The 24,335-nt window shown below is 34.7% G+C and overlaps 1 protein-coding gene across 1 annotated transcript in view; it reads right to left on the bottom strand.

Annotated features, from left to right (window-relative positions):
* The window catches only part of LOC129226142 (caskin-2-like), a 494,018-nt gene that overhangs the window by 290,722 nt on the left and 178,961 nt on the right, over window positions 1-24,335 (bottom strand). The window contains exon 2 of the mRNA XM_054860742.1: window positions 20,996-21,047. Coding sequence (XP_054716717.1) covers window positions 20,996-21,047 — 52 coding nt within the window. The remainder of the gene's footprint in view (window positions 1-20,995; window positions 21,048-24,335) is intronic.

The following is a 24,335-nucleotide window of genomic DNA, read 5'->3' as shown; positions in this document are numbered from 1 at the left end:
GTCTCCAAATTTGCAGAATCATCAGACAAAATTTGCCGAAAAAGGAAACTTTTTGGGAGTATACAATGACCTCCATTGACCTCCCATCAGCTTGAAGTTTTTACTGTTCGTCAAAAGGAATCAAAGAACAAACAAGAGATTAAAATTATACAATTTTAAAGCAAGTGATACTTGTAAATATCTTAAGTCTGAAAAAAAGCAACCCATTTAGACAAGCAATTAAAAACCGAAAGCAGAACCAAATGACGATCGGATTTACAGCTGAAGTGCATAGGTAATTAACCGATTTAACGATTGATAGATAATACCTAAATTACAAGATACAATAAGTAAGAAAAACAAAACAAAACTGAAGATTCATAAATAGATGTGTCGCTGCAAGGCGAAACCTACTTGCTAATCAGGGTAATAAACATTTAAACTCGTCAGCCATTAAGGGAATAGGCGATTGTTCTCTAAATTATAGATCATCAAAAATCAAATATATTAATGCGTCATTATGGAGAGTCGCATCTATCACTGTCGAATTGCAGCAATCATTTACGTAGGTAGACGTTTCAGGTCTTTGATAAGTATAATTTAAAATGTTGAATCCCCTTATTTGCATTTTCAAAAGGTTAACTTATAAAAAAAAATAATAATAACGTCAGAGGCATGAGTGAAATAGAGGAACACTTCTTCAAGTATATCTTATCTGAGTGTGAAAATCTTTTCGCACGTAAATTAGTATCAGAAAGAGGAGGATTTAAATGTGATGGGGTGAGAATCGGACAAGAGAAAAATAAAGAATCGTTGTTCAACGCAATTGAAAAAAATTAATACCAGTTTCACTTTCTGCCCGAAAAACACGAAAAAGAAGAGGTGGAAAAAGAGTATGTATCTGGCTTAATATTTGCAAAATTATTAACTTATGCATGAAGAAAAACATGAGCAAAATAGAGGAATACTGCGTTTCTCTTGGCTACAATGTTGAACTCCATTCAACAAAACGCCAACAAATCTGAATTTCAAGAAAAAAAAAATTAAAACGAAAACGTACTACAATTCGCAAAAAAATGATTGTCTAAACGCGGTATTATTCTTCCCTCCGCGAAGTTAGTCAAACAGCTTACGCTGACGAAGATGTTAGGCAAGCAATGACATTCATTTACTGTATCACAGTACATTCTGTTCTAATGTCTAATAGTTAAAATTGATCCCATATTCAGTGAATTTTTTACTATCCGAATGAGGTCTGGTCCTAACAGATTCGAATACGTGGAGTTCTACTTATAGTTTGGAGGTTGAGAAAGGAAAATTTCCGCTCGCAAATTGATACAGTAAAACCTGTCTACAACAATACTGTTGGGACCAAAAAAAAATATCGTAATGGATATTTTATCGTTATAGACAGTTTGATTATTCATGCTGACATATTGCTGGGGTCAAAAAAAAATATTGTTATAGACAGGTTATCGTTATAGACAGTATCGTTATACCCAGGTTTCACTGAACATAAAGGAATAACAGTAGTTAAGTTAAAAAAATAAATAAGTAAATAAATAAATAAACAAGAAGATTCCTTCTGAATTTTAAACTTAGTATGAAACTAACATTGACATCAAAGACCTGATGTAATGTTCATTGTACCAAGCATTCACTGGTCCAAATCCCCAAATATGGAACTATTCTTTTAAAGAGTCTAACATGAATAAAAAGAAGGCAATCGCTTGAAAAATCGCTACAATCTAAAGCTAGGCTTTAAGATAAACTTTATCAGAGAAAAAAATATCACGAGTGATAGTATTACTTTTCCCAACTACAAAATGTGACGCTAGAGTTTTTTTTCCCCTTTCTTCTTTTTTAAATTCAATATCGTCTCCGAGCAAAAAATATGGTCTACTCTTCTACTATAGAAAAGAAACAAATACGATATAATATACGCAAGTCTCCATATTCATTAAAAATTTATGCCCTGAGTATAAAAATATTTTCCCTTTACTTTTTTTTTCTTTTTGACTCTACTGCGTTTTTACGCAAACGAAGAGTCACACAAAGATAGGTTACAATGTTCACTGTACCAAATATTCATTGGTTCAAAGCAAAACACGAAACTGTTCTCCATTTGAACCTAATATGAATGACAGGAAGACATCTCCTAAAAAAGCAATAAATTCTAGAGCTAGGGCATTTATGCATAAAAGTTTTCAAAGAAAAAGATCAACTATTGTATCATCTTTCGCAATTTCAATTCTTAATATAGAGCACCTCTTTTACCAACCTCGTCTCGAGGCAGAAAATGCGGTCTATGTTCTGCTATAGAAAAAAAAGCTTATACAACATACATGTGCCTCTATCTTTATTAAAAAATTTACGCCCTGCATATAAAACTGTGCCTCGCTCCCTCCACTTTCTCCTTCTTTTGATTCTGATAGATATTTTGACGAACAAAATTTAAAAAAAAAAGGCGGTAAGATGAAAGCTCCCTCCGATGATGCTTGATAGCTTAGTTCCATACTTTCCAACAGGAGATAACCGAGGTTGGCAATCTCTGAGAAACATGGAAGATATAAATTCACGCTTCCCCTTTTGAAGGCACGTATTACAATTACATTTTTTGGTGACTAAGCGATTTTCTTGAGGATGCAAAGCAACTTGAGAAGTTGGATAAGTGCAGAGAGACCTTGGATAAAAGCAAAAAAGTTTGAGAAGAAAAACTTTTATTGATTTTCTTAAAACTCTTATAGAGACCAGGACCGCCAAGAGCCCATGTCAGCCTAGTCGAAAACTAGGGTCTCGGCAAGGATTCGGAGTAGAGGAAGTTTTATTAGTTTCATGGAAGGTGGGAGGGGGGCGATGACCAAACTGACAACAGGTTAGTCTTGGCCTTTGACGATCCTTATGGTGGCATTAAAACAATGTAACGCTTGGTTTTTTGTCAGGTATCTGTACTTAAGAGGTAAATGGTACTTTGTCCATTTTTTCAAAAGCAGGAACAAAGGATGATCTTTCAAAGGTTCTTTTGAGGTCTGACTTGCTTTCAAAAACTCTGCAGCTGCCAAAAGTATCAAAAAGCAAAGCCCCAGTCCAGGAGTTCCCAAAGTGGGGTGCAGAGAGAGGATAGAAGTGCCGTAAAGTACACACGATATCAACATGTATGAAGCGTGTAGCTGCAGAAGTAGGTATCTCCAACTGTTTCACAAATTCGTTTTTGTTCCACATATTGCAATGGTTAGGTAGGTCAACATGCTAAGATCGCCAAAGCGCTTCAAAAATGGTGCCCTAAATGGTCTAACTCTTAACAGGAAAAGTTATTGCATCTTTTTGTAGCAAATGCGATTTTTCTCCCCTAGATTTTCTTTTTTTGATTACTTTCTTTTGCAGCCATGCGTTTTATTCGCAGAGAAGAGGTGACCCAAGGCGCCGCGATAAAATTCTAATACTTCAAAAAGTGCCGCGATAAGTCCAAGTTTGGGAACTCCTACTATAGCTAAATATGAATTTCGAATGGTTTTGAATATAAGGAACGTTTTGCTTTCATTTCACAAAAGAATTTTTTTACTCCTTAAAAAAAAGAGAAAGAGAAGAGACACGAGATGTTCATCATCAATACTTCTAAGAAACGAATTTATCATTAAAATAATCTCTATAGAATAGAATACAAGCAGGTGGCTCTCATGCCGCCGAAGAGGCGTCAAAGTGTCGCATATAGAGGGAAAAAAACGCATCCGAATCACCTGATCGGAATATTTTCATTTGCATTGCGTGACCAAACAATAGATCCCGTTACTGTATTGTATTGTTAGAAAGGGCATTACCCGCGCATGCGCGTCAGCTTAGTACTTTTGGGTGAAGAGATTTTTATTTGCTTTCTGGAAGTCCAAGAACAATGCAGTCGCCTCGCCACGCATCAACGTTCAAAAAGGGCTGAGAGAAGGAAAAATCGGGGGCGAAGTCATTAGTTTAAGGACATTAATTAGATTTCGAAGAGGTGATTATTGAACTAGTAGAGCGTAAGATTTTATTAGGGCCTTGGCCTAATAGCTATTTAATTTTAAACGTTCGTTTCTCCTTATTAAAAAAATTGCAAGGGAAGAATATTTCATTTATAACAGTATTTTTATCCTAAGTTAAACAAAACATAAAACTCCGAAAAAAAAAAGAAGATTTTCCGTGCTTTAGAAAAACCCGTTTTTAACTGTGACTGTTTATTTGACATTCACACTAAAAAAAGTGCTTTTAGGTTTTAAAAGAGGAAAATATTTGACTATCAAAAAATATTAATAGTTTAATATTCATTTTTCAAACTTACTATTATTTCTTTTTATTCATACATCAGTTTTTTCCCTTAACTATCTTATCACTTTTTTAAAATTTAAAATGAAAATTTAATTTTCATTGATAACTTAAGTGCCTAGTCCTTTCTTTTCAGAAGAAATTTAATAAAAATCTGTTGCGACCCCACACTTTTTACTTGGAACCGTTTTAAATAATCGATGTTTTTTAATACTAACTCAAAAAAAGGGGGCTCTTGAACTTATGTACGCGCATTATGGGGTTATACTTTTTAAATGCATAACTTTTTAGACTTTTCTACACGTATACAAGTTTGGTAAATATAAAGAATAGGAAACGGCAGTTTGATACGAAAGAAATGTTTTTGTTTACTTCTGAAAACTGAAATTGCCCAAAACCAAATGGAACATGTACAAATTAGAGTGATCAGCAGGCAACATTAAATAATTACACCGATGGTTTTTGGAACCGATGCAGAAAAGACTTTTGCAGAGAGTATTTTTCCAAATACAGGGACTTCTAACGCTGTCGCTGATTGTATGAGAATCTCGCTAAAGATCGCCAAACAGCACAAAATTCGAAATTTCATTTTTTTTTTAAACAATAAGTATATCGCCAAGTGGTCGCCAATTTATGATATCACTTCAAAGTGCATTGATATTAACACAATTTACTGAAAAAAAAACTTGTAAAAGACCCTTTTTCAAACATCTGAATGCCCCAAAAGGAAAGGTCCACAACTAGACTCATATTAGGGATGTGAACGAGGAACGAGAGACTCATGAACGAACGGGTCAAAAAGAACCGATTCCTTAAAATTAACGGCACAGTACGATCACATAAAAAATGAACGGCCTTTCTTTTAAATGGAGGACGATTTTGAATACTTCAATGGAAGTACATTTGTTTTAGTTCGTTCTGTTGTTAATTTTTATACTACACAAGACAACATAGTTTTGTTTCTCTTCTCTGTTTGAGAATTTTTTGATGAACATTTCACAAATTTAAACAACTTTTTGGAATGAACGAAATTGTTCAAATGAATGAGTAGAAGAAATGAACGATCCTCTGATGAACGGATCATTAAAAAGAACGACATTGCCCATGCCTAATTCATATAGACTATACGAATTTTAAACCTTCTACGAGATACCGTTTTTGAGTTATGCACGTACGCATACATACGTATATGTAGACGTCAGGGAAAAAAATATGTTCACTGTTGGCTGAAAAAGACGTTTAATTTCGTAATTATATATATGATATAAAATATTATTCTCCTCCAACAACAAGAGAAAAAATATGATAATATCCACATTTCATTCAAACGTACAGCTCTTCTTTTTCTTGACCTGAGTCTGCCATTCAAAAAAATAAATAAATAAATAAAGAGCGCAAACGATAACTAATTTAAATGATGGCAAAGAAAATATAAAGCATTACAGATGATTAAGAAATTAATAGAAAATAGATGCAACCCATTTCAGATGGTTAATTCACAAATAACAGTAAATTAACTGCCTTTATTTTATAAGGAAAAGTTTTGAACTGAAAAAGAAACTTGCATTATTTTATGTTTTTATTTCACAAATAATTGAAAAGTCAGCTGCAAAGCAATCTTCTAACTATAAATAAATTATTAGTTTCCTGACCTAACTAAATCTATTTGTAACGTCACGATCTACCATTTAGAAACCGCTGCTGTAGATTAATGCATAAACTTCATAGACTGTATCATCCTATCATATCATCTTCTATTTTAAAAAAAAAAGTATGACATTACAATTGCCTCAACAGAGTTCTTGAATGACAACTTAATAGGGCATCATAAGTTGTAATTTTCAGGGCGACATTGTTCCTTGATACGTGGATTTTCGCGGAGGACTCATTCAAACCGTAGACACAGAAGGAGGAAGAAAAATTAAGTTGCAATTTAAAAAAGTCTTCATTCACATCGCCATTTGCAGAGAATTTAGTGCATAAGTTCAAGATTGAGAACAATTACAGAAACGGTTAAATTTAAACGTCGGACGTCCAGAAAAATCTCAATATTTCCGTCATTAGGCGAAGGCATTGACCACATGAACATCATCCAGAAGCAACTGAGGGCTATCAATTAAACGCAATAATGCGTCCATTAATATCCTCTCCTTCCTTGGCAACACCTTCTAATCTGAACCGAGTCACGACCAATTTAGAAGATTCATTAGCGAGTGCAATCAATTAAAATCTCGGTAAAGCAGACGGGAATGCCGTTCCGGATTGAAATGTATTTTTCAATTCCAGCCTCAACATTAAGGTCAAGAGGAGGATATCAGGAAATGGATGCTAATTTATTGAAGAGGTCGTTGTCGTGAACACTGTTTTGGCACAAAAATAAGCTAACAGTCACTCTTTGCTGACTCTCACACAAAAGATAAAATATTATTTAATCAAAGGCCGATACAAGGACATCGCCCCTCACTTAAAGAACCCTATTGACAATTTTTCTATATTTAATTTTAAAAAACCGAATTTCAGACAATCTTTGATGATCTTTTGGAAGAGTTGCCAAATATCATGACAAGCATTACTTCCCGAAAATGTCTCGGAATTTTAGTCAAAAAAAAAAAAAAAAAGGTTTTCGGTATTGTTTCCCGAAAATTTTTCGATATTGAAATTAGAAAAAAACGCATTTTTAGATGGTTTTCGATGATTCTGGAGAATAGGGTTCGAGGTACCACCTTCAGTGACTGCTCTCCACACAATTTTTCGATATTGAAGTTCAAATTTTACGCGACCTGCGTTGATATTAGGGGAAGTGGGGAAGGGATTCGGAGCTCAACTGTGGAATATTTTCAGAATGAAGACCGAAATATTCGTAATCAACGCATGCAAACCGAGTAATAAAAATCAATCGCTCCTCCCTTGAAAATTTTCTGGACCCGTCCTTGTATTAACTATATAAAATGAAATGAAAACTAGTAAAAAAAAAATGAAACTGACGTCGGAAAATCTGTGTTGGTAAACGAGTTAGTAGGCTCAATTAATTCTGCAGTAACTTCTTTTACAATGAAAAACAAGATGTAACACAGACATCTTTGAACAAAAGGTATGTTTTAACACTAACATATATTAAACTATTTAGTTCAAGTTTAGAAATAAAAATTCAAACTATTCATTTTGTTTATTAAAATAAGAAGTGTGACGAAAGTATTTTTTCACGAAAGTTTATAGGTGGGCAATAACCTTCTTAAAATTTCTTTTGACACATCCACCCTCATAAAGTGGCCTTATGGCAGGCAGAGCTGGTTCACAAATAACTTATCCACTGTAGGCCGATCCCAAACGTTCTTAGCGAAAATGGCCTTCGGGGTTTTTGAAAATGCCTTCGCATATGTAACAGGTTGCAAAACAATGAAGATGCTGTTCAAAAGGAACATAAACATTTATCTGGTAAAAAAATAGAAAAACTGTGTCTGGACTGAAGAACGACGCTCACAAAGAGGTTGAAAAAGCTACTCCATGGTTGGGTCTCAAACTAAGTGGCACATGCCACATTTCACAGTCAATGCCACTTGATGTGGAATGCAAAAACGTCATTGTAGTGCATTGCTACCGGTTTCTTTTCTTTCGGTTCCTATTTCTTTTGTCCACCATTTCACTCAGCTTGAACTTGACAATGAGGAATTTGTTGTTAAAGTAGTGTTAATCGACGGGCTTATTTGTCCGAACCTTACGAGCAAACACAATCAATTGGGGATTAAAATTGATAAATGCAATATTGATGTTTTACACGTATCTCACCTGTTAAAACGTGTAATAACAGAAGGAGTTCATAATAACTCCAAGTGACAACAATAATTGAGACGGATTTGTGAGGGAAATAACTTTTTTCCTACAGCGTTCTAAAACATGAAGAAAATTGAAATGTCTATTTCACAGCTTGTAAATGTGTGATGAGAGTGAATGAAAGTTTTTTTTTTTTTTTGCAAATGTAAATTACTTCGAAAAGTGCAGGTCTGTAAGGTATCGGGGGGAAGGGGGGGGGGAGAGACTAAAAAAATGTTGAAAAAAAAAGGTGACATAATTTATGGACCACAGGTAAATAGAACCTAATAGACAGCTCCAGTAACTTCTAAAATTTACCAAACAAGTGTAAATGAATCTTTTGAGTGTTAAAAGTAGCAACTGTATCGGTGTGAGTTAGCAGTCAGCTGTGGAACTGGAGAGTTTGTTTCAGCTCTGTTGCTGCGAGCAGGGGCGGATGGGGCCGGCGGGCAACCGGGCATTTGCCCGGTGGGCCGCCTCTGTTTGGGCCGCATTGAATTTTACAACTGAATAGAAAAAAACACTTTCTTCCTTTATTCTTCTCATTCTTCCTTTAAATAAAAAAAATTCCTTTTTTAAAATTAAATTTTTCTTTGGCAATATTCCGGTACATTTCTCATCGACTCACAAGAAAATCGCGCCAAGAAAAGTAATGGCTACAAGATGAAAAAAAAAAAAAACATACTCATACTGTATGAATAATAAGATATTTTTCTGTATGTCGGTAAATTCATCGGGCCATAAGATAGCTTTGTTCCATAACTGTCCAGGACCTTCTAAGGCCCTAACAGCTAGCTGATTTTCGTTCGTAGGGGGAAATAAACCCATCTTCACTCTGAGCAATGAACACGTCAAGGTAGAGTCGTCGCCTGTGGACGCTGACGAATCGAGACTGCCAATTTTAATTTAGTGATAAACAAAAAAAAGATAGGAAACGTTCTCGGTAGTAAAATATTGAAGTATTTAACGTAACTCTTGGAGTTCCAGTGACAAAAAGTATTTTTTATTTTAGAAGAAAATGCGACGTTTGAATATTAAGCAATTGAACCTTTGAATATTAGTTAGGAACATGTACGATTATTTGTTATAATTTACCTAACTGAAGGCCGCTGAAATGTATATTTCGAACATTTTTTTTAAAGAAAAGTATTAAAAAGTATTTAAAAAAAAGTATTCTGTACATAGTAAAACCCATGACAAGCTTCAGCTGAATACAATAAGAAATGAATAGGTAAAAATCATGACAGTTTCGTACTGGCCGCCGAAGAATGTTTTAAATAGAAAAAAAGTTTAAATGCAGTAAGGGAAATTTCAAGTATTGTAATGAATAGCCACTCCAGTTTAGCAGTAAATTAACGACCCCAAAGCAGGTCTGAGGCAGAACAACATGCAATATACCCAGGGCCGTCCGAAGAGCTGACGGCGCCCGGGGCGAAAGTTTCCTGCCCCCCCCCCCTATACACACAGAAAAATCAAGTTAGTTTTGACATCAGTGCATAGTACATAGTACTTGAATTTTTTACATATTGATAAACAGAACAATCAAAGGGCTATGCATAATACAAATTGAAACACAAGCAATGAATCTGTTTTTAATATTTGTGAAACATTAATGCCCCAAAAACTTTTCGAAAAACGGAAATGTTAAAAATCTAACTATTTATCTAGTAAAATGTTATCCCACTAGATAAAATACAAACAATTAAAACTGAATTGGTTATTCATATTGATCAAACTAAGAACACGAATATAATTTGCTGATTATAAAGAGAAAATGTATTTATCGAAGTAAATTACATCAAAATTAAATTTCGATCTGAACTTATCCGATGATTCTTTTCAAGAGTTTTTTGGTTTTACTTGCACCAATTTAATATCAGTTTTCTTATATGTTATTCTTTTGTATCAAATATTTGTAAGTTTTATGGAGAAACCCACAAATACTCAACAACACCGAAAATCGCTCAGAATTGCGTTTTTGGAGCTCTAATTTCGAAAAATCACTGGCCCTAATATTACAAAATATAGCCTTACAAATTGCTTTTAAGAATTGAGTTTCTGAAAATATTCGCCCCATGCCGCCTTTCTTTTATATCACAAGCAATGGGTTTTTCAAACGACACTTACAAAAAATTTAAGTGGGATAGCTCCTGAATGAAAAACACTGTTTAAATTTTTTGACCATAATTTTAAACAATTTTCATGGGAGATGCTCCAGATGATCCTCCTATCCATAAAATCTTCAATGTTTGTCTAAAGCTGCGTTTTTGAAACTTCAATTTCAAAAACTTCAGGAGGAGAAGGAATTGATTTTAATCTATTTAAAAAAATAATCGATCGGAAACAGTCTCTGAGCTCCCTCCCTTACCCTAACGTCAATAAGCATGGCGTTTTAAGGCTAAAATTGCGTTTTTAAATCTAAAAGTTTCAAAACTTTAACCGGACACCTTTTGACCTTTTTTCCTATCCGATCAATAAAATAAAAAAAAAAAAATCAAAGTGACCCCTTAAAAAAATTTCTCGTTACGTCACTGCATGCAGGGACAGAACAAGAAATTTGGTGAGAACGAGACAAACGAGAATTGCCTTTTGTTTGATTCTAAACAGTTATATTTCTCAGAAATTTTACCTGTTTCAATGATACAAAGGAAACGAATGTTTTAGAGACTGAGAGACAGGAATATTTTCTTGCCATAGGACAAAATAGAGAACGATTGCAATGATTCTCTATTTTGTGTGTCTATCGCTACGTATCTATGATACTGAAATGAGGGGACGCCGCAAGGCGCCCCAAATTTTATACAATCGTGGCATTTTATACGAAGAGAGGCACCGCAAGGTGCCCCTCACTTCGTGTGAATGTCGTCGTGTTCCGTCGAAACGAGGGGTTCCTTGCGGCGCCCCCTCATTTCGTGGGGGCGATTGCCCCGCTCGCCCCCCCCCCCCCCTTCGGCACGGCCCTGAATATACCAGACAGCCCGGTTATCACATCCAGAGATTGCAGCTTTTCTCGTTAGAACACATCAGTCTGGAATAGTGAATAACCGAGCTAACCTTCATTTACAAGCTTTGCCTTCAATTTGCGAGTTGTACCGCACCATGCTGCTGACACTCGCTAGTGAGATAAATTTACTTTATCTTCCAACTTGTTGGCGCTCTCTGCTTTATTGAAATGACGTCTGCCTCCTGCTCGTTATTCACTATTCCAGACTGATGAGCCCATAACAAAGACGAAACTGCAGTCTCTGGTCTGATCACCGAGCTGTCTGCTGTATTGCATGTAGTTACACCAGTAGTTCGTAGTGTTTGAATGTACAAAACGAAAGTGAACCAAAACTTTAATCTTAGATTCTGGAGGAATGATATTTAAAGTAAAATAAAGTTGGGAAAGAAAATCTACGGTGTCACTGAAAAATACCACATCAGTCCAAAATGTTAAGATTATTTTAATGAATCCCAAACGCTTTAACTTCAAACAAATACAAACATTAGACTGGAAATTGATAAGTTCACTATGGAAAAACCAAATAACTGTTTAACATTACCAATGATCGCTTGAAAACTACGTTTTAAAAGCTAAATCAGAAGATTTTTAGTTGTAGCGTCCCCAACGCGCTCGCCAGCATCATTTAGGGTCGTCTTCAATTTTGCTTTGTGGGCTTCAATTTCGAAAAAAAAATTGGAGGAGATCTGCCGAAAACTCCCCACCCCTTCACTTCGTTGAAAGTCGACTAAAATAAAGTTTTTAAAGCTTCAGTTTCGAAAAACTGTCGGTTTTCTTGACGTTATCAAAGAAGACCTACAATCCTATTTTCAGATTTCAACTTATAAAAATTTCCTAGAGAGCACCCCTGAACCTCTCCACTCCCAAAAATTACCGAAGGTCATCTGGAATGCATTTTTAAGACAATAAATTAAAAATCTTCCTAAGGGAAGTTGGCATCGGATTTTTGCTATCATTAACATTGTCAAAAATAGACTAAAACTGCATTTTGAGAGTTAAAATTATCAAGAATTTCCATAGTCATCCTATCCTTAACATAATTGGTGATCTAACAATAGCACTTCTAAAGTTTTACTTCGAAAAATGACCGGGAAATCACCATTAATTTATGCAAAGACTCCGAATCTCTCCTTTCCTTACCATCACCAAAAACATTTTAAAGCTGTGTTTTTGGACCTACAACTTCTCAAAACTTCTCCGGGAAATTCCCCAATCCTCTTCACCCTCCAACATTACCACCCCTTCTCCTAGCGTTTCCAAAGTTAGAGAACACATGCGCATTTAAGAATCTTGTTTCGAAAGTTTTCATGGGGTATTCTTCAAATCCCCCTCCCACAAACATCGTAGAAGATCATCTTAAAATAGTCTAATAATGGGTTTTTGGAGCTATAATTTCGAAAATTTTCCGGGGAAGAGCCCCCGGATCCCTCATATTCTACATGAATATTTGCTCTTTTTATTGGTCTTCGTACTATTTCTGCTTTTTCTCCAAATTTGTAAACGCAAATTCTCTTAAACTTGCGTTCTCCAATTTTAGTGACGACTTTCTCCTGAAACTAGAAGCTGAACCCGCTCTCCCTTTACATTAATTTGAAAAAAGTAGAGGGGGGAGGAGTCTACTATATGTAGTAATTCTTAAGGGGCTGGCTGGTCCGGCTGGTCTTTAAATGTCAGGGCCAGTTCATGCTGTCCCATCCGCCATTGGTTGCGAGGCCTAGGCGCTGTGATTTTGTCTCAGTGTTATAGCATATTTGGATGTAAATACGTGTTTACCATTGTGTTTACGGCGTTTTATGGCATTTGCTTAATTGCTGTGAACATTTTAGCAATTGCTAACGATTATCGCGTACGTATTTCTAAATAAACCGCCTGTGTTTTTACAAGAACTGAGCCCTCGTTTAAAAATTTCCTGAAATAAAGCGGGCTCGTCACAATATTATCAACATTTCTAACAATTAAGAAAAAAATGATAGGTAATCATTACTTTGGAAACATTAGAAGATGCCGTCTGAATTTCTCTAGATTTTTGGATCAACAGAGAATTAAATTGAAAGACTGGGGGATTGGAGCCAGCGGGAATAAACCAAGCGTCTAATTGAATCCGCAGAGACAACGATGGAAGAAGAACCGATTGAAACAAAAACAAGCAATACCCTCTCTGGTGGAATGAAGGTTGGGGCTCGTTAATGATGATTAACCCTCCGGGAGGTATCAGTGACGTCACCTCGCCTCATCAACCCCATGCTGCAGACGAGCGATTGCGACTGGGGTATGGGGGCCAAGTGCAAGAGGGAACCTGCCGAGAAGCTAATAAAGCGCCTGGTTTTAAGATTTTACAGAGAAATTTCTTTAACTGGAGCATCAGTTGGGAAGTTTAATTACTTGGAAGGAAGAGAACTTCCCACTGGGGTACTTAAGTTTTCATTAAAGCCAGTGGCGTGGTGGCTTTAAATCAGCAAGGGAATAGGGGAAGATTCGACAAGAGATATCGAGGTTTCTTAAAAACCGTAGAGATAAATCAATAACAAAGTTGCATTTTATGGGATGAATGGGAAGAAGGGACGAAACTGAAACATTATAAATGTACATGTAATTAAATAAAGTCTACATAAAGTAATAAATATGCAGCAGAAAAAATACTAATAGTAATTACGGTAGCTTTTCTTAGCAATAGGATAGCCAATAACCGGACCCTTCGAGGAGCAAAATTGCACTTTTAGGCCTTCTCTTTCCAGAAAAGATCCCCAGGAAAGTTGCCGAACCCTCTTCAGCGTAATATCATCAAAGATAATTCAACATTGTGTTTCTGGCATTCTAGAACTAGAAGAAAGTACCTGAACCTCGTTCCTTGTCCTTCCTCTAATGTTACACCAAAGATGGTTGGCTCCGAACCTCTCTTCTCTCTCCAATATCACCAAAGATAACAATCCGTTTTTAGAACTTCAATTGGTAAAAAAAAAAAAAAAATGCTGAGAGTTCCGAACCCCATGCCTTCTCCTTGCGTTATCAAATATGGTCTGCCATTGCGTATTTAGGACACTAAAATCGAATCATTTCCTGTTGAGAGCCCACTAAATTTATTGAACATCGCCTAAAACTGCTCTTTGGGAACTTCGATGGTCGGTAGAGTCCCTCAAGGGGGGAGGGGGGATGATCTCCTATCCCTTGTACCCGTGGACGAATCTAAGTGACTATTTGTTTATTTGACAAGAACTCAGATTAAAAACGCTCGAAAACAAGATTTTTGAGCACTATTACTGCCTTGCTAAGCGCAAAAGTCGTATCTACATCTGAGCTCAAAATGAGCAATTGCCGTTTAAAGTTGTGTGCCTTCATGTATTTGATACAGATGCATCTTTTTTAGAATTTCTTAAAAAATATTTCCCATTCACAAATGACCATAAAACATTGTATTTATGTAAAACGTGTGACATAGAATCGCTTGGTGACCGCAACTCAATTTTGATAAAAATGCAGATACGACTTTAATGCTTAGCACGGGAGCATAGGGCTCACTTACCTTTTTTGCCAAGAATTAAGCCCTGATTAAAAAATAACGCTGTAACAACCAGTAAGTTTTCTACAGAACAGGCAATAGTTAACTATCGGCACTTAATTGACGAATTATGCTAGAAACACAGACGAAATATTCTTGAGGCCTACTTCGCCGAAAATCACACAGTCATTGCTTTTCTTTAGATGTTACCAAGAACAGAAGGTTAACCTTTTCCTCGAAGCTTCAATTTTTGGAAAACTCAACCATTATTCGCACCAATATGATAAATCTAAAAATTCCCGCCCCATTATCGTACACAAAAAATACATCGACAATACAATTACATTATTTTATCCCAGGGGCTTTCACACATCACATTATTCATACTTCGTGAGCGCAACAGAAGAAAAATTTTCAATAAAACATGAGCGAAGAAATATTTTCTCATTCCTTATTACCATGAAGTTTCTATGATCTGCCATGCTACTAACGACAAGAAATAAAACTTTCTTGGTACTGACAAAAGGCGGGAAGATTTACGATGGCGGCAAGAAACATCACTAGCAACGATGACAGAACGTCTAGAACTGTGTCACAGTGCGATGGGTTTTAGGACTTTCTTCCCTGTATCAACCAACCCATAAGCTGATTCTTTAAGTCTTCTTGGGTGGCTTAGAGGTTATGTATGTTAGAAGCGTGATATATATTTTTATAAAAAGCAAAAAGAAATTACGGGCAAGCTAACTGGGACCAGGAGAGATCTTTCTGCAAGCTCTGAACGGATTAGTCCAATATAGGTTTGTGACACTTTTTTTTTGGGTCATATTAATGGGTGTAAATGTAACGAAAATAAACCATTAGCCTAGATCAGCGTTCCTTAACTTTTTTGATAAGTAGAACTCTTTCTAATACCTACTTTTTTAACGGAACCCCTGATATTATATCTTCAATGGTATAGTTTAAATGGTCAATGGTCTTCAATGGTAATGTTATTCAAAAATGACTTACTTGCAATGAAAAGGAAAAATAATCTAAATACTACTTATTGTCATAAAAAGTAACACTTTTTAAAATAAAAATTAACTGTTATTTCAATAAAAATTCCGCGTTCATGTACTAATATGGTCGCAGGTCATGACAGTGTTTGAGTATATTATATTCACCGCAATTCATTTCAATCTGCTGTTCATTCGGAGTATATTGATTGAAACTTCACTCAGAACTTATTTTTGTCGACTTTTTAGGTGGCTGTTTTGAACTAAAAAAATATATTAAAAAAAAAAAAAAAAAAAAACACGCGGAGCTCTTACTGATCGACATGGATCCCTGGGATTTGGCGGAACACAATTTAAGAAACGCTTGCCTACATAGACATGAACGCATTACAATAAAATTGATTTAAAAAAATTTAATCAAATTTAAGATAATATTCTCTTTATTTTATTTATTTATTTTTTTGGCACCCCGAACTTGAGACACAGGAAATTTTCAATTTACACAATGAAACTCCCAATTTTACCTAATGGTAAACTACGAACATGCACATACACCTACATCTGATGAGGAAAGACTTTTGGCTTCATTAAGAATTTAATTTAAAAAATATATAAATTGCAATACTGTCTCCATGTTTGGGAATCGTGAATTAAAGTTTATGAATAAGAACCCTTTTGTGGAGGTCGCAGTGACCTCTCATCAGAGTCAGAAGATTACAGTACGAAACAATGCCCCTTTTTTAGCCTACTTTCCCAGTAAAAGTCAGAAAGAGAAGAAAAAAGCATGAAAGAAGGCTTAATGCATCTTAAAAATATCGCGAAAAACAAAAAAAAAAAAAGTCAAAAATAAATAAAATAATTTAATAAATATCGAAAAATTAAAAATTGGAAAGTAGGGTATTGAGATGGGGAAAAATGTCTGTCGGTCCGTCGTTCTGTCTGTCTGTCCCCCCTTAATAACTTTTGAGTGAATAGTCCGATTCGAACACTTTTTTTTTGTTCGAAAGATCTCGCCGAGGACACCTCATTCCTATATTTCATTTTTTGATTTGAACTATTTTTTGTTCAATTTTGAACAGTTCAAAAAAACAACATTAGCGCCTACGGAGAAATTCAAGGCAATTCTGAACTGTGAGGCGAATTTGCTTCAAACAAACTTTGTATGAAAAAGCTTTTGATGAAAAACTTGTATATAAAATATCTTTTTGATTTGAATAATTTTCCGTTCAATTCTGAACAGGAATGATTGAATGATGACACTTGAATCCCTTAACATTAACGCCTACGGGGAAACTGAAAGTCAATGTAGATTCCGTACTTGAAGGCGGATTTACTTCAAACAAATTTTGTTGGAAATAGCTCTTGACGCCAAACTCCAGACTCCGAGTATTTAGGGGCACCTGACTCTGACTCCGACTCCTGTGCCCGACAGTTAATCGGACTCCGACTCCCCGACTTCGATTCTAACTTCGTAGCTTTGGCAAAAATGTATACACGGAGGACAATGACTGACTCCGATTCTTGGATATTCGACTCCGACTCCTTTATCCCAAAATGAGATTGACTCCGACTCCGACTCGGCAGCTATGGTTTTAACTGTGAAATAATTATTGTTGATATGATTTGTTTTTATTTTCATGCTAAAGTTTTAATTTAGGTATTCAGTTTTCGGCGGATAAACTCGAAGTCATTTATGTTTCTACATAAAGATATGCGCAGACGATTTTCTTCTATCTTTTTTTTTGACAATGAAAATTATTTTTTTTTAGTTGACATTTTATTGTTCTTATTTATTTTACTAAGTGCATTAATTCACTTAAGAAATTATTTTTGGCAGCAAGGAAAAAAGAAAGGATTTTTTTTTTTTTTTTTTGATACGATGTAGTAATTTATTTAAAAGGACTTTATTTAAAAGGTGCTGCTTTTTTTTTTTTTTTTTACGCATCTAATATTTTAGATGAGTGAGGAATATTTTATTGCTAGAGATCAGCTTAAAATATTTGAAAGAATATGTTTGAAACAATTTGCGATTTTAGTTATTTTGAGAATATTGATCAGGTACTAGAAAGTAGTATGGGTATACGCCCTATACGGGAAAGTAGGTTCGTTTAGTTCTAGACGGAACTTCTTGTTTGCATAATAGATCTTTGTGCGATGTAGTTCAAAAAAATGAGGAGAGAAATTTTGGTTTAGTTGACTCGTTCGTAATCCAATTTTAAGTAGAAAGACTGTTCAACAAGTTTTTAATGCAATGTTTCAAAGTTTTATCCTTGGACAAAATGCATCTTTTATCACATCGCGCATTCTAGTTATTCATATTCTAATGATCACACTTTATGGTTGTCACTTCCAGCTTTCTTGGCAACATCCCAGTTCAATTCTCCCAAGTCATCACCAATGAAAACAGTGAGGTAAAACTTTTTATGAAGCAAAATTCAATTTCAGTTAGAAAGAAAAAAAAACTCATTATCAGGGATAGAAATCTAGGTAAATACAACACTAGTCCAGTGGATCAGTAACTACAAAATTTCAATGGTCCCTACAAACTTTTAGTGATCCATTCTTCGAATCCTGGTTTTCAAATAATAAAAAAGAAAACAAAGAAACATGATACATGGAGTGAATTAGCAGTTTTTCAATAGACAAAATGCAAGAGTTAGAAACAATATGTAATAAAACAATATGTATAAGTTAAGACTGTGTAGAAGTTTCTTAACGAATATTTTCTTGCAAATAACACTTAAACATTTGTAAATAAAAGCACAAACTTTCAACAAACTCAAAAAAATTTTGTTTCTTCCAATTTTAGGAAGGAATTAAACTTGACTGCTCCCATGGACCACTAAAATTTATACTCTGCTGGTCCTATAAATGTTTCTGCTCTCCCGGACTGTTTTCAAGCCCAGCTCATTAGCATTAATTTTAGCATTTAAGTGCGCAATTTAGATATATTTTTAAATCAGTGCATGTAAGTGAATCACAATAAACTTCCAAACACTTCCTCCTTTCCTTCCAAGTACTGGAAAAGCATTTATTTTCGCGATTCCGTCTAAATTACGAAAGTTTAAGCCTCGCGGGTTTTTTTATTGATTTTTTTAAAATTTTTTTTTTTGTTCGTTTGTTTGTTTCTATTTTCTGTTTAGTTCAAATAAAATTCGCGAAATCACCAATGTCTTCGTTTTTGCGAGTAACGATGTAAGATGAAGATAGCCTCAATATTAATTTTAATGCTCAAATTTTCAAATAATTGAGTAATAGCCACAACGATAGGAAATTTTTGAAAAAAAAATGTCTTCCAAAAGCATAGATTAATTGTAAAAATCAACTGAAAATCATATGAATTCGTAATTTTTTCAATTATTTCATGTTGTATTTGGTACAAAGTTCTACATCTCCCCTTTGGTAACAATGAATAACCTATTTATTATCTCAAAACGGTTCGATTTTGGAGTAATAAAAGAATACTCCTTGTCTGAGGTCCGCATTCAAGGTTTCAAAACAAAGCTCTGAAGTTTTACAAAAGCAGCTGCCGACCTTGAGAATGAAAGATCGAGACTGTTTGGCGTCCAGAGTGACGTAATTAAATGAGACAATTGTCTCAGTTACGAGGAAAGGTCAAAATACCTCACAAATTTGTTCTCTTCGTAAGCAAGAGGAAATCTTGCCAATTTTTGAAGGAAAGGAGGAAAACATTTTTCTGCCATTTGTTATCTCAGTTGGAAAAAAAGTGGCCATTTTTTCCCGTGTTTTGACACTTTTACAAACAATGGCGAAAAGAAAATGACATTCAATGCAATCTCGAGAGCAATAAGTCGATGTTCATTAACACATAAATATCGTACTGAAAAAATAAATTACTGAAAGATAAAAAAAAATTCTCATGTGTTATACTGCACCCCCCCCTCCCCCCCCCCCCACACACAAAAAATCACGATCGTTGTGTAACTTTTTTCACTCTTAATCACTAAGCCATGACTAGACGTTCTTTTTCTTTTTTTTTCCTCTCTCTCTCTCTCTCTCTTTTGTTAAAAGAAGAAATATGGTGCAAAAGTAATTTTTGCAAAAATCTCATTTTTAAAATTCCATTAATGTGAATTCTTAGCAAAACAAAATATGAAGAATTGAAAGAATTTCCCATTACATACAATACATAGCTGTTAATAGCGTCTTTCATTTTAATTACAAGCCAAATAACCAACATTACATCATGGTAATCAATGGAATACATTTAAGTCACCAAACTCTTTTGTGGTCGCTTCAGAATCCATGTATATATAACTCTAAAATATACTTTGTACAAAGCAACACTAGCTCAAAGTATTTTAAAGTACAGTAAATCCTGTAAAGTTGACCACCTGTCTAAGTTGGTCGCTTTGTTCAAGCACGGAATTAGCTTTTATCATATAAATCAACCTCTGTAAGTTGACCACTAAAGTAGTGCACCGCAGGTGGTCAACTTACACAGGTTTCATTGTATATACTTCTAACTGATGTCTTCACAAATGGAAATTAGTTGTGGCAATAACATGCTTCTCAAAACGCTTATTATATAAATAATAAACAATGTGGCTTCAAAAATGATATCAAGATAGGGCGCCAAAATGTTTTCGAACTCGCCACGGTATGAAAGTATAAATTTCATATGAAGAAGATTTTAAAAGTAAAGGGGGCCAGACAAACCCCTAGTATATGGAGAAATATGTATAATGGCATACTCCTATGCAGAGATCGCACAAACAGTAAAGATTTTACTGCTAGCGTGATCTCGCTGACCTTACGTATTTCAAAATAAAATGGTCCGTTTCCGCTTTCAGTTCATCCGTCGACTCTCAGTACTCAAGTTAGCCCTGGTAGATGCTGCTGCGCACAGCATAATTTAGAAAATATTTTCAATGAAAGCAAACCTATGGTTTGAACTTTGCACACATTTTATTCAAAACTTAAAAACGTCGACTTACACCCCTTTGCCACTTACTGCCTCATATCTTGTGAAAAATTCTTTATTCGGCAAAAATGTCTGACAAAGTATCATCATTCCGCAAAATTTGGAGTTATATTTAGTAGAATTACCATCATTCGGCGAAATTTGGAGTTCTATTCGGAAAAATAATCACTATTCGGCAAATTTTGTTTGTCGATTCGGCCAAATTATCATTATTCGGTAAAATTTGGGATTCTATTTGGCAAAAATATCGTCATTCGGCGATATTTGGAGTTTTATTCGGCTAATTGAGAATTCCAGCCCTCCCAAAAGTTTAAGTTCGGGGCGCCCCTGCACGTAATTAAAAGTAGAAAAAGCTACATTACCCTTCTACAGCCCACGAATAAAGGTATATGCAAGCAGCAACAACACACCCTTAGGACATAAAAAAGCAAAATAACTGATATCATGAATAACGCATTAGAAGTACTCACCCATCGCAGTCCTGAGCATTAACGTTGATTCTTTTACCCGTTCCCAACAGCTCTGCAAGAGAGAGAGAAAAAGATGAAATTAGCAAGAATGAATACACTCAAAACTGAAATGGAATAATGAATATTACGTGAGAAAAGAGAGAATTAATAAAGATCGATTCGCTGTACAAATAACTAAAAAGAAATTAAGGATGCATAGTACCATTTTTTTTTCGTAGTCCCTTTTGTGAAAGTCATCGATATGCAAATGGGGTATCGTTCGTTAATATTCGGCGCTAATTCAATTCATAAAGAATCGGTAATGCGGATCGTTAACGAAGAGAAGTTGAAGATAATTTCATTTTCCACTTAAGAGAGCATTCTTCTATTATGAGATACTTTGGGAAGGATATGAGGAGTGCCTGGGAGGAAAGTTTTGAACGATTGCATTGAACTTGTTACTTGATAGCTGTGTAGCTCCATCGGGGATGAATATCAAAGTTTTCGATGAAGGGAAAACGTGCGGCAAAAGTATTTAGCTCAAAAGTATTTTTGTTTAAGAAATTAACCAAGAAATGGTAATTAGAACATTTAAGCTGTTATCCCCTAGCTAATCAATTTGATTAGCAATTAATGCCAGTAGCAATTAAATCTTAGTTCAGAATAAAAAATAAATAAATACCTTTGTGCGAAAAGTAAATAAAAAAACATAATAAATAAACAAATTTTCAAAAATGCAGAATTATGAACTTACGTTAAAACACTGTTTCATTTACTTTTATTAGTTAAGAATGTTTCGTCTTTTGAAGAGGAGTACCTCTTTTTTTGAGAGGGTAACAAGAGATATGACACCTTGACATCCAGGGGCACCCCGACGGAAGATCACTGTGACCTTCCAAAAGTGTCCTTTGTCGGAAAAATTTGAAGTTTCTTTCAGCAGAATTATCATCATTCGGCCAAATTATCATCATTCGACAAAATTTGGAGTTCCGTTCGGCTAAATTATCATTATTCAGCAAAATTTGGAATTCCATTCGATAAAATTATCATCATTCGGCAAAATTTGGAATTCCATTCGACAAAATCATCATCATTCGCAAAATTTGGAGTTCCGTTCAAAAGAATTATCATTATATGGCAAAATTTGGAATACCATTCGACAAATTGAGAATTTCGCCCTCCCAAAAATTTTTGTCCTTTACGCCGCTGATAACATCACCGATTTTTTTAAAATCACAATATGCTCCTGAAAAGTATCGTGACACTGAAGAAGAGGAGGGGAGGGGGGAGGGTGAAGTGTGACAAAGGGGAGGAGGGGGCAAAGTTAACTTTAAAAACTAGTGACATCATTTATGGATCGCCCCCCATCGCAGTGAATATGAAAAAATGTACAGAACAATAAATAAATAAAGAGAAATGGAAACGGATATGTTTGGAGGAAGCAGGTGACTGCTATAAGCATAGTGCAGAATTTCAAGCGTGACAAATAATAAACATTTATGAATTATTTATCAGGTGTTAGAGAAATATTTATTTTCGTGAATGACTCATAGAAAGAGAGGTCAGACATCCGTACGTATCACAGAAACAGACTCTATTATTAGACTGATATAGAAAAAGAGAAGGAAGAAAAAAGTCTACCATCAGAGAAAAAAATTGTGGAGCATTGTCTTTTCTTGCAGTAGAGAAAAGATTTTTTTGAAAGCCTCGAAAATAGCAACAAACACTTTTTATGCTTAGAGTTAAGTTCAAGTTAATTTTTGGAACCTACCAAGATCCTGTTTAGAGAGTAACGCACACGCAATAGCAGAACAATAAATTCAATAGAAATTGCTTCTGGTTAAAAAAAAAAAAAAATGACCCTGCTAAAAGTGTTTTCGTTTTTTCTTTCAATAAAATTAAACATTATGTTTAACCTTTTTTCTTGCTCTGTCGCTGGTGAGTGGGACCGTATTCTGAATCATTTAAAAAAAGAAGAAGAAGAAGAAGAATTGTGAAGTAAATTGTTGATTTAACAAATGAATTTCGAGTCAAAATATAAATAAGCGTAGACTTTGAAAATTTTTCAAATAATTCAAGTTTTTTAGGCTTTCTGTGATTCAAGTTACAAGTTTAAAAGCATTTTTAAAAGCTTTTCGTACCATATGCAGGAGTCCTTCGAATAACACGGTAATTTGTGCGGTACCGCACTATGCGAAACTCTTCTTCTTATATTTATTTCAATTATTTTGTTAAATTAATTATGTATCTACATAACGTAAATCAGAGCAATGTCTACCGCGCTATATTGACACCAAGTCTTAAGATACAAATTTCATGATAATAAGTGAAATTTTTGTTTTAAAATTCCATTTTTTCTTTCTTCGAGTTCAATAAATTCTCGCTTTAAATTTTGGTTTTTGATCGTGTCCAACATTTTCTAAATTTAAAATCCAAAATTAGATTTGCTATAAACGTAACAGTTTAATTATTTTACATACCTTAAACTAACACTATTATGTACAAGAAGAAAGAACTTAATCAACGTACTTTAATAAGCGCTTACTACTAGAACGAAAATAGCTACTAGAACGAAACTAGAGTTATTTTTCGTTACAACTACTAGACGTTTTCGTTACTAGACTTTCGTTATAACTACTAGAACGAAACGCTTACTACTAGAAAGAAAATCTGAGCTTTTCTGCAGCAATAAAGTTCGTCCGAGCAACTACAACAAAATAAATATAAAACAAAATATAAAAAATTATTCTATTCATTTTATTTTATATTTGTTACATTAAAAAGCTAAGAATACTTTTTAACTTTTTTTACTACTTAATAAATTTTTTTCTCTGTTGTAAATGTTTACCAAGGTACTTGATATTATTATGTCTTGATTATTTCCATGCACATGGAAACCCAACACTGGACATATAAAAATAATAGTATTTCAAAGTAACTACGTAGTTTTTAACAAAGAACCGAAGAAGATGTAATTTGTGTGAAACGCGTTTTCACTATATTTAACAACGATTCACACTTCAGTTGCTCATCGCACTTTTCAAAAGCAAACAGGATGCCTTCAAGAAAAATCATCTCTCATCAGCTGCAGGGAAAAAAAACACTTCAACTTCCTCTGTTTTGAGCAACGTACAATAGCCAAAGATCCGGGTGCAGAAAAGTGAGTTTCCACATGACAGATTGCTTCGTTTCTCATTTTAAACTTCTTAGAATTTACTTTTTAGAAAGCTAAAAATCCGAAAGAAGGACATCCACAAAAATTTTGCTTCTGTTGAACAAGAGGTTAAACGAAGTCGAATTCTTTCTTCTTTTTACTAGAAAATGGCTCGTCAAGGTATGACGGGTGAAAATTGCTTGAATA

Source organism: Uloborus diversus, chromosome 7 (assembly GCF_026930045.1).
Source record: "Uloborus diversus isolate 005 chromosome 7, Udiv.v.3.1, whole genome shotgun sequence".
In the NCBI taxonomy this organism is placed as follows: domain Eukaryota; kingdom Metazoa; phylum Arthropoda; class Arachnida; order Araneae; family Uloboridae; genus Uloborus; species Uloborus diversus.
The sequence above is the reverse complement of the archived record's forward strand: the minus strand, read 5'-3'. Positions and strand labels throughout refer to the sequence as shown.